Below are 11,277 nucleotides of genomic sequence, written 5' to 3' on the forward strand. Positions count from 1 at the left end.
CCCCGTGCGACAGGGGCACAGGGCACGGAGCTTGGCTGGCCAACCTACTGTGCGGTTTGCAGGCTGGGTGACCTTGGGCGACTTAGTGAACCTCTCTGTGCTCACTGTAGTGAGCATCCTTTTCAGGTTACTATTAAGGGGCATAGAGAGGGAGAGAGAGGTCCTCCATCCACTGGTCACTCCCCAAATGCCTGCAACAGCCGGTGCTGGGCCAGCCCGAAGCCGGGAGCCTGCAGCTCCATCCGGGGCTCCCACGTGGGTGTGGCAGGGACCCAAGGACTTGAGACCTCACGGGGGGCCCCCTTGTGCATTAGCAGGGAGCTGGATCAGAAGCAGAGGAACCGAGACTGGAAGTAGGCAGTCTGATGGTGGAGGCAGGCGTCCTGGGTGGTGTAACTGGCATTTATTCCCTGTTGCACCCTCGAGCAGCCATCACCCACGGCACTGCTGGTGCGCGGCTTGCTCTGCCCGGCCAGAACGGCTGTACCCTGCTTTTCTGAGCTGTGGAAAGAGCCCGTGCAAAGGCCCTGGGGTAGGGCCCAGCGGGCACGTGGGAGGAACTGGAAGGCCCTTGTGACTGGGGCGGAGCGGGCAAGGGGAGCGAGGGTGGGGTGGGGTCGTGCAGGGCTCCAGGGCTCTGTGCCACAGAAGATGGGAGCCACGGGGAGGGGGGGAGGCTGTGGGCACGGGAGGGCCAGCGCCAGACTCGGTGCTCACGCTCGCCCCCTGGCGGCCGTGGGAGGACGCGCCCGCGTGGCATTCCCAGGCTTGGCCCCCTTCCCGGGGTCAGACGACGAGACCCGGGCCCAGCGCGGATCCGCGGTTTCCCGCGCCTCTCCCGTCCCCTCGGCCTCCGTCTCTGCCCGCCCGCTGCGCCGCGGCCGGCGGTACCTCGACGCTGACGACGACGGTGCGGCCCGCGGGCAGCAGGTTGTGGTCCACGGTGTAGACGCGGTAGAGCACTGCGGGGCGGGGATGGGGGGCGAGGCGGGCGCGTGAGCCGGGGGCCGGCGCGCGCCCGAGGGCCCGCGGGGGGCGCGCGCCGAGCCGCACCTGAGGAGCCGGGCGTGTACACCGTCTTGTCGGTCTGCACGAACAGGTAGCCATTGTGCGCGCTCAGCAGCACCGCCTTCTCCACCGCCACGCCGCCAAACAGCGCCAGCACCATCACGTACCGCGGCCCGCGCTCGGAGCTCAGCTCCCGGCTGGCGGGGAGCTGCGTGGGGCCGTGGGCCGGGCGTCAGCGGTGGGGAGGGGGCTGCCGGGGGGCTCCCCGCCCAGCCCGCCCCCGCTGCGCCCAGTCTGGGGGAGGGGAGGAGGCCCAGGACGCCCGCAGACGCCGCTGCAGTGGGCGCCCACCTTGAAGGTGACGTTGCCTAGGTAGCCCGTGGCGCTGGTCAGCACCATCTTCTCGCTGAATAGCACTTGCTTCTTGGCGGGGAAGTCGTGGATGGTGACAGTGACCGGGACATCGCCCGCCGCCTCGTGGGCTTCCAGCACCACGGTCTCCTGGTTTTCCAGGCGCAGGACGTTGGGGGTGATTATGGAGTACCTGTGGAAGCGGACCCGAGGCTGAGGGCCAGCGGCCGGCTGGGCCTCCGATCCCTGGGCGCTCTGCCCAGCCGCGGATCCTGGAGGGCGCTAGTGAGTGCCCAGGGCACCTGCCAATCCCAGAATCCCGACCCTCGGCCTTCAGTCCTTGGGCACTACCACTGCTGCGTGCTGAGAGCTAAGAGGGACGGTGGCTGCCATGAGCCACCCTCAGCAGGTGGGGCATGGCCTTTGACAGCCGGGACCCCCTGGGCTGCGGATCCCAGCAACCGCTGAGCCTCCAGTCCAGAACCAGCAGTACCTGCAACCCACAATCACCAAACCCACATGCGCCCAAGGCCCTGAACCCACCCATCTCAGCACTCCCCACACCCAGACCCACACGCACCCCGATGCTAAAAGACCTGGAACCACCACCACCGCTCGAATCCCACAAACACAGCCAAAAGCAAACATCGGAACCCTACGGGCAGCTACACCTCTGCACCCCCAAACACTACACCTGTGAGTGCTGAAACTTTTCAGCTCCCAGCTCCTGCAAAGTCTGAACCTCCAAGGCTTCAAACCCGCTCCCAGGCACCGTGGCTCAGCGCCCTAAGGCTACAGATCCCCAATTCTATACACACACAAACCCTCCATGCCGCAACACCCACACCCCACAAATACCCGTAAACTCCCAGAACCGTCTCAACCTGAATCAATATGCCCCCAGCCGCACTTGCATGCCTGCTTCCGCACCCCCCCCCAAAACAGCCAGGGCCACTCACATGGGGTCCCCCAGGGCCAGGGGGAGGCTGGTCAGGAGCAACAGCAGCAGGCTGGGGCCTGAGGCTTGTCCCATGGTGCCGGGGCCCAGGGGTGGAGGGACAGAGGGGCAGGGTGGGGAAGAGTAGCAGGCACGCTGGAAGCTGCCTTTTATCTGGCTCCCGCCCCTTCCTTCTCCCGCGGCATGTCCCCTCCCTGGGACTGCCCCGATTTCTCAATCCCTGAGGCCCTGCAAAGGGGTGAGGAACCTGAGGCCGTGACCCCTGCCCACATGAAAGAGCCTGCCCCTTGCCCTTGGCCTCTCTCGGCATGAAGGTCAGCTGGCGAGCCTGCTGCACCTGCTCTGAGAGCCCCCACCGCCACCCGATGTCCACCTCCAGCTGTGCATTTGCTAATGAAACTCTTCCAATGAGTCCATCTCTTTGCTGGGAGCTGGAGCCCAGAAGTCAGGTCCCGTGCTGAAGGAGGGGAGATTAGGCTGGAGGGACACAGCCCCCCCGCCCCCCCACCGTACTCTCAGGACCCACGGAGTGTTTTCCCTAGTGGTGGAGAAGATTCTGCCTCTTGAGGAGTCAGGGGAGACTTCCTGGCAGAGGGGATGCCTCGGCTGGGTTTTGAAGTACGTGTAGGAGTTTGCTATCCCGGTCCACTTGTTTTCCAGGGAACAGGGAGCTAGGAGCTCCACTCACTTTTCCTTGTCACAATGTCTTAGTGACTGTGGTGCTTTCAAAAAAAAAAAAAATCACTAAATGGGGAAGATCCTCGTTTCTAGTGTTTGCCTGTATCTTACATCAACATCCTCTTAGGACATTATTATTGTGGACGGTGTTGATTTGTATGTGTGTGTGGGAGGGAGGGGCAGGTAACAGGTCCAGATGGTTCAGTATCTAAAAGGTAGTCTCCCACCCTTGCTGCCAGCATGTTTTTTTTTTTTTTTAAGATTTATTTATTTATTTGAAAGACAGAGTTAGAGAGAGAGAGAGAGAGACAGAGAGACAGAGAGAGACACAGAGAGATCTTCCATCCACTGGTTAACTCTCTAAATGCTCACAACGGCTGGGGTTGGGTCGGGAGCCAGGGGCTCCTTCCAAGTGGATCTGCCAGCATAGTGCAGGGGCCCAAGGACCAAGCCCATCCCCCGCTGCTTTCCCTGGCACACCAGCGTGGAGCTGGATGGGAAGTGGAGCAGCCGGGACATGAACCGGTGCCCATATGGGTGCCATTTAACCTGCTGCACCAGGATGCCAGCCCCGATGTACAACACATTTGAAAAACAAACAGGAACATACTGTCTGTGCTGTTCTTCCTGGGCTGGCTGGGCGCGTGCTGTTTTTGCAAGAACAATAGGCCTTGGAGATGGCTCTGTGTGGGCGCACAGATGCCGTTCCTACAACACTGCCGTGTAGGCACAAGCAGCCTGCGGATTGGCACAGGGACGCACTTCCCTGGCTTCCAGCTCTGTGCTCCGCAGTGAGCAGCCTTGTGTTTGTGCCTCTTTCTTGCCCCAAGCCTCAGTTTCCCCACGTGGAGTGGAGCCGCGGGAACCCCCATTTTGTGGGAGTGCAGCTGCGGGTCTTGACACACGTTGCTGGTTCCACTCTCCGGGACTGTATTGGGTGTGCACCATGCTTCCCCGCACCCCATGAAATCACTGCTTGTGTGGGGGCCGCCTCGTGTGAGATCTTCCATCCACTGGTTCACCACCCAAATGGCTGCAACGGCCAGAGCTGAGCTGGGAGCCAGGAGCCAGGAGCCAGGAGCCAGGAGCTTCTTCCAGGTCTCCCACGCAGGTGCAGGGGCCCAAGGACTTGGGCCATCTTCCACTGCTTTCCCAGACCACAGCAGAGAGCTGGATCGGACGTGGAGCAGCCGGGACTCAAACTGGTGTCCATATGGGATGCCGGCACTGCAGGCGATGACTTTACCCGTTACGCAGCGGCCCCCTGGCCCTGCCTGGCGGAAGCAAATCAACCACTTTCTAAACTTAGCTCACTGCCTCCAGGCAGTGGCACAGCTGGCCTTGCAAGGTTGTCATCACTGGAGGCCCATAGATAAACATCTCCACTCTCAGTCCTGTCGAGGAATGTCTTTGCCAGGAACCCCAGGCCAGGAGCCTGAGGTCACTGCCACCTTCACATAGCTCCCAGCCTGAGGGAGCTCACTGTGCCGTGACCACAATTCCTTAAGGGATGGTTTCAGTGACCAAAGGAAGGCCAGAGGGCGCTGGTTCAAGTCCTGGCTGCTCCACTTCCGATCTAGTCCCCTGCTCATGTGCCTGGGAAAGCAGCGGATGATGGACCCAGTGCTTGGGCCCCTGCACGCATGTGGAGGACCCAGAAGAAGCTCCTGGCTCCTGGCTTCAGCCTGGCCCAGGCTTGGCCGTTGAGGCCATTTGGGGATGGGCGACCTCTCTCCTCTCCCTCTGTCTCTTCCTTTCTCTCTGTAACTGAGTTTCAGCAAAGGAAGGCCACAGGCACTGCCAACTTTCCAGTAACTTGGACACGACCCCCAGCTTCACCCCGCTAAGAACCCTCACCCCAAGGCCTTAGGGAGCCTGGGAATTAAGCACTAGTGACCAGTTTCCTTGCTTTGTGCTTTGCAAAATAAAACAAGTCCTTTGCTGGACACCCAGATGTCCAGTGACTGGCCCTCTGCAATAGTAGCTGACTAGACCCAGGCTTACGGGGTGCAGAGCCACACCCCGCCTGCCAACTGGTTATGGCGGTCGCCCGCATGGAACAGCGCCGTCCCTGGAGAGGTGGCTTCCGAAACCCCGTTGATTCTAATTTCCTGTAAATCACACTGTCTTCCTGGTGTGCCCAGAGCAAACCTGGCCTCTGCTTGCTCTGATTGCAACACCCTTTGTTTTGGACGGGGAGCAGGGAGGAGGCCAAGAATACTTGCTTGTTCTTCAGAATCTGGCTTCAAGCTGCCCCGTGACTTCCTCTCCCCCTCCTTCCTCCCCTCCCCGGGCCCCAAGCCACCCCATGTCCTGGTTTCATGGGGCTCTGTGGTTTCACAGCCTCGAAGAGGAATTCCGGTCTGGTTTCTGCCTTTGCTGCAAGATGGGCTTCCTTCCTTCTGGAACTTTCTGGTGAGACTCAGTGTATCCATCTGAGCAATGGGGCTGCTGAGAGGTGGTTCCGGCTGCTGCCTTCATTGAAGGAGTCTCCTGTGGTTGTCGTTGTTCATGCAGGTGCCGGACTGGCCCTCGGGGAAGGGGTCCTGGCCTCCCAGAAGTGACCAGGAAGGCAGAGACTGGGAGGGAATCGAAAGAGGGAGGGAGGGAGGGAGGGAAGAGAAGGGGGGATTCTCTGCTCCCCATGTGAGATCCCCTTGGCGAGGTGCATTTCTGTCTAGAAGTTCGGGAGGTGGTGGACGAGATAAGACAGCAGCGGTGGGCAAGGGGCGGGGGTCCCAGTGTGCATAAAAGGCAGAGACAAATGGGGGCTGCCCCAAGCTGCTGGGTAGCAGGCAACCAGGGACTTGTGCTAAGAGGGCACGGGTGGCTCCCCCATGTTCACCAGGTCTGCGTCCATGGATTCAGTACCCAGGAATTTTTTTATTTTTTTTATTTTTTTAATTTTTTTATTTTTTTATTTTTGATAGGCAGAGTGGACAGTGAGAGAGAGAGACAGAGAGAGAAAGGTCTTCCTTTGCCGTTGGTTCACCCTCCAATGGCCGCCGCTGCAGCCGGCGCACCGCGCTGATCCGATGGCAGGAGCCAGGATCCAGGTGCTTTTTCCTGGTCTCCCATGGGGTGCAGGGCCCAAGCACCTGGGCCATCCTCCACTGCACTCCCTGGCCATAGCAGAGAGCTGGCCTGGAAGAGGGGCAACCGGGACAGAATCCGGCGCCCCGACTGGGACTAGAACCCGGTGTGCCGGCGCCGCAAGGTGGAGGATTAGCCTATTGAGCCACGGCGCCGGCTCAGTACCCAGGAATTTAACCACTGCAGACGGAAAACGCGACAGTGTGGCAACCACAGCAAAATGTCCCAGTGTCAACTTCATGCAGAGCCTGCACACTCCAGCAGCTATTCTAAGTCACAGAGAGCTGATTTAAAGTCCATGGGATGGGGCCCGTGTGGTGGTGCCGTGGGTGAAGCCGCCACCTGCATCCCGTGTGAGCCCCAGATCAAGTCCTGGCTGCTCCACTTCTAGTCCAGCTCCCTGCTAATGTGCCTGGGAAAGCAGTGGAAGATGGCCTAAGTGCTTGGGCCCCTGCACCCATGTGGGAGACCCAGAAGAAGCTCCTGGCTTCTGGCTTCAGCCTGGTCTTGTGCCAGCCATTGTGGCCATTTGGGGAGTGAGCTAGTGGATGGAAGTTCTCTGTCTCTCTTTCTCAGTAACTCTGCCTTTTAAATACCTAAAATAAACTTTTTAAAGATTTTATTTATTTATTTATTTGAGAGGCAGAGTCACAGAGAGAGAGGGAGAGACAGAGAGAAAGATCTTTTATCTACTGATTCACTCCCCAAATGGCTGCAATGGCCAGAGCTGGGCTGATCAGAAGCCAGGAGCTTCTTCCGCAAACTTCTTCCTGTTTTCCCAGGCCACAAGCAGAGAGCTGGATTGGAAGAGGAGCAGCTGGGATGCAAACCGGTGCCCATATGGAATGCCGGTGCCACAGGTGGAGGCTTGGCCCCCGTAAAACAAATCTTCAAAAAAAAAAATCAATAAGTAAAGTCTATGGGAGTGTGGGTGTAGGTTCTGTGCAAATACTATGCTGTTGTATAGAAGGGACATGATCACCGTGGATTCTGGTATCTGTGCAGGTTCCCAGAACAGGACGAAGGGAAGGAGGTTGAGTTCTGGGCAGAGGCCGCCGCTTTGTGCTGGCCTGGGGTCGGTTGCTCTGGTGCACCCCACAGAGGACCCCTGCCCCCACCGTGGGCAGTGTCCTGTACTGCCTTCCCAGAATTCCCTCCAGAACCCACAACCAGGACACCCCCCCTTCTCCCATCCCGTCACTCATTAACTGGCTGCTAACCTTGACCTGGATGCATTGATCAATCTTCCCTTCCCAGTGACAAGGGCTCCTTCCCTGCACCCACCTCCCGGCCACTCAGGAGGGGCCTGGACCTGGGACAGCCTAGAGGGTTGGATTCCAGCTCTCTCACAGCCCCCTGAGGCCATGCCCCTCAGCCAGAGCTCTGCCCCAAAGCAGTACCTGGGAGACCCACACTAGCAGAACTGCTGTTCTCGTTTTGGGTAAAAGTGGGGTGCCAACCAGAGAATGTACACACAGCACGCTAGCGCCCCTGAGCTCATCAGGCCTCCAAGCCAGACTTCTCCCCGCCACCCTCTCTCCCTCCCTCCTCCTTGTTCCCCGGATCCAGCTGCTGGCCCTGCTCCAGCCCAGACCCTCTCTCCAAGCCCACCCTTCTCCTCCGTTGTGGTCCCCACTCTTGCCTAGGACTTGGCTTCCTCCCTCCCTGTCTGGCAGCTAAAGACTTTCTAAAACCCACCTTTGGGAACGTAGTGGTTGAGAGCCAGTTAGAGTGCCCACCTCCCACCCTGCAGGGGCTGGGTTCAATCCCCAGCTCCGGCTCCTGCCTCTGGCTCTCTGCTAATGCAGACCCTGGGAGGCAGCTGTGAAGGCTGAAGTCCTTGGGTCCCTGCCACCCACGTGGGAGACCCGGCTGGAGTTGCCAGCTCATCCTTTGCTATTGCAAACGTTTGGGGAATGAGGCAGCGGAGAGCTCTCCAGGCCTGTGTCTCTGTGTCTTAGATAAGTAAGGAAAATAAAACTCATGCTGGATTGCTTTCACAAAATGATGACATCAGACAGGAATTCCCCACTTAGCTGTGATTCCGCTCGCCTTGGTTTCACTTACCCGTGGAAAACTGAAGTTGGTAGCTATGCAGTGGGAAGTTCCAGAAGTAATTCTGGGAATGTGTGGTGGGCAGTGGGATGTGCAGCCCTCTCTTGCCTGGAGGGGAGGCAGCCCTTTGCCCGGTGCATCTGTGCTGTAAGCGCTCTCCATCCGGTCGGCGCTCAGCAGCTGTCTTGGCAGAGAGAGCCACTGTCACGGTGTTGCAGGGCTGTGTCCAAGTAGCTCCCATTTGACTTAATAACAGCTCCGAAGAGTGGAGATACAGGCTGCTGGGCAATTTCAGCCAGAGAGAAGAGGCAAAGTGCTTCCTCTGAGTGGAAAGGTGAGAGCACTATATATATTGTACAGATTTATTTATTTATTTGAAAGGCAGACTTAGAGAGAGACAGAGAGAGGATAGAGGGAGAGAGGGAGAGAGGGAGAGAAAGATATCTTCTATCTGCTGGTTCACTCCCCAAATGGCCACAACAACTGGAGCTGCGCTGATCCAAAGCCTGGAGCCAGGAGCTTCTTCCTGGTCTCCCACGTGGGTGCAGGGGCCCAAGCACTTGGACCATCTTCTACTGCTTTCCCAGGCCACAGCAGGGAGCTGGATTGGAAATGGAGCGCCCAGGACTGGAACCAGCACCCATATGGGATGCCAGTGCTGCAGGTGGTGGCGGCTTTACCCGCTATGCTGTAGTGCCAGCCCCGAGCACTATATTTTGAGAAAGAGATCTAAAAATAATTATGTATTAATTTGAAATGCAGAGTTATGAGGGGGAATGAGGGAGAGAGAGAGAGAGAGAGAGAGAGAGAGAGAGAGAGAGAGAGATCTTCTATCTGCTGGTCCACTCCCCAAATGGTCACAATGCCCAGGGCAGGGCCAGGCTGAAGCCAGGAGCCTGGAACTCCATCTGGGTCTCCCATGTGGGTGGCAGGGACCCAAGCACTTGAGCCATCATTGCTGCCTTCCCAGGTGCATTAGCAGGGAGCTGGATGGGAAGTTGAGCAGTCAGGACTTGAACCTGGAGCTCACATAAGATGCCAGTGTCGCAAGTGGTGGCTGACCCCCTGGGCCACAATGCCAGCCTTGCATTTACATAACCATTATAGTATATTGTTGTAATTGTTCTATTATTGATCATTGTTGTTTACCTCTCACTGTGCAAAATTAGAAGTTAAACTTTATTACAGGGGCAAGCATTTGGCTTAGGAGTTAACAAATCCGTATCTGGGAGCTGGCGCTGTGGCGTAGAAGGTTAAACCTCTGCTTGCAGTGCCAGCATCCCATATAGGGACCAGTTCAAGTCCCAGCGGCTCCACTTCCAATCCAGTCCCCTGCTAATGCACCTGAGAAAGCAGCCCAAGTGCTCAGGCCCCTGCATGTGGGAGACCCGGATAGAGCTCCTGGCTCCTGGCTTCAGCCTGGGCCAGCCCCAGCTATTGTGGCCACTTGGGGAGTGACCCAGCTGATAGAAGCTCTCTCTTTGTCTCTCTGCCTTTTAGATACATAAATACATCTAAAAAAAAAAAAAAAAAAAAAGGAGAGAGAGAGACATCTGTAGCTCACATCAGAGTACTTGACTTTGATTCTCAGCTCTGGTCCCTGACTCTGGCTTCCTGCTAACACAGACCCCGGGAGGCAGCAGCAATGGCTCATGAGTGAAACTGGGTTCCCACTCCCCTGTGTGGGAGACCCAGATGGAGCTCCTGGCTCCCAGCTTCGGCTCAGGCTCAGCCCCGGCTGTTGCAGGCGTTTGGAAAGTGAACACAGTGGATACGCCCTAGTGACAGCTCAGCGTCACTTTCAGCTTGTTAATACTGTTGGCAGCAGGTGCTATTATTCCCCCATTCTACAGATGAAGGGACAGAGGCTTGGGCCACTTGCCCAAGCTCCTGCAGCTGCTGGGAGCCGGGATCAGAACCCGGGCTCTAGAGTTCATGCTCTTACCCTGAGAGAGTTTCCTGCAGGCACTGTCACAGCTTACACTGCACTTAGGGGTTCGACAGCTGCATTTCTCCTCTCACAGTTTGGGAGGCCTGAAGGTCTGACGCGACGGCTTCGTGGGGCTGTGTCCCCTTCTGGGCGTTCCAAGGCTCCAAGGCAGAAGCGATTTCCGCTTGTTTTGCAGCTTCTAGACGCTGCCTGCATTCCTTGGCTCCTGGCCCCCTCCTCAGATCACTGCCAGCGTCTTTCATCACTGCATTTCCTTCTTTATGAAATTTTATGGATTTTTTTTTTTATCTGAGAGCCAGAGAGGCCATTCCCATCCACGGATTCACTCCCCAGATGCCCTCAATGGCTGGGGCTGCATGGGCTGGGCAACTCCATCCGGGTCTCCCTTGTGGGTGTCACGGGTTCAAGAATGCAAGAGCCATCACCTGCTGCCGCCCACCCCCAGGAGCCAGGGGTGGAGCCGGGTATGGAACCCAGGAACTCGGATGAGGGGTGCTGGAGTCCCAACAGGCATCTTAACCGCCAGGCCCAACACTCACCCCTGCGCTTCCCTCCTGCCCCTTCTCTAAGCACACTGCCCCCAATGCGCTAACCCAGAACGACCTCCCGCCTCCAGATCCTTAACCTGACGCCAGGTCCCCGTGGACTTTCCCAAGCACAGGCCTTGGGGACCCTGGTGCTGCCCTCCATAGCACACACACAGGAGAGACCACCAGCACCATGTGGCCATGTCCCTCCTGGCTGTAAGCTGTCCCCTGGCTCCCGGGGTGGGGGCCCAGCATGTGCACACCCAGCTTTAGGCTCCTGCCCGCAGTCTCCCCACCCCCCCGCCCCCCGCAGTGGGGCTTGCTGGCCTTGCTCCCCTACAATGTCTCACCACTTCCTCCTCTGGCTGCCGGAGCTGTTTATCCATCTGGCCTCGGTTGCCCTGGATTCCACCTACAGAAAGCCCTTGCCCTCTAGTCCTGCCCCGTGTCTGGTCCTCGCCCCGAGAAGCAGTTTTCAGAGCTGTAAAAGGGGTTCTGGGTGCTCCCCTAAAGGGGGTCCCCCAAGACACAGGGCAGGTCCCCGGAGGCCACACTTGGGCCGTGTCCCTGCTGAACATTGGTTATTGAATGTGATGCCTTAACTTAGGGGGCCCCGTTTGACAGGCAAGGAAAGAGGTTAAGTCGGAGTTCCAGGG

At 58.1% G+C, this 11,277-nt stretch overlaps 1 protein-coding gene across 1 annotated transcript in view; it reads right to left on the reverse strand.

Moving 5' to 3' along the window:
* Positions 1-2,475, reverse strand: part of C3 (complement C3) — a 28,180-nt gene extending 25,705 nt beyond the window's left edge. Inside the window, exons 1-4 of the mRNA XM_070059509.1 lie at positions 2,319-2,475; positions 1,360-1,552; positions 1,054-1,216; positions 892-962 (exon numbers count right to left, since the gene is read on the reverse strand). Coding sequence (XP_069915610.1) covers positions 892-962; positions 1,054-1,216; positions 1,360-1,552; positions 2,319-2,392 — 501 coding nt within the window. The 5' untranslated portion in view covers positions 2,393-2,475. The remainder of the gene's footprint in view (positions 1-891; positions 963-1,053; positions 1,217-1,359; positions 1,553-2,318) is intronic.
* Positions 2,476-11,277: the final 8,802 nt, after the last annotated feature.

Source organism: Oryctolagus cuniculus, chromosome 16 (assembly GCF_964237555.1).
Source record: "Oryctolagus cuniculus chromosome 16, mOryCun1.1, whole genome shotgun sequence".
In the NCBI taxonomy this organism is placed as follows: Eukaryota; Metazoa; Chordata; class Mammalia; order Lagomorpha; family Leporidae; genus Oryctolagus; species Oryctolagus cuniculus.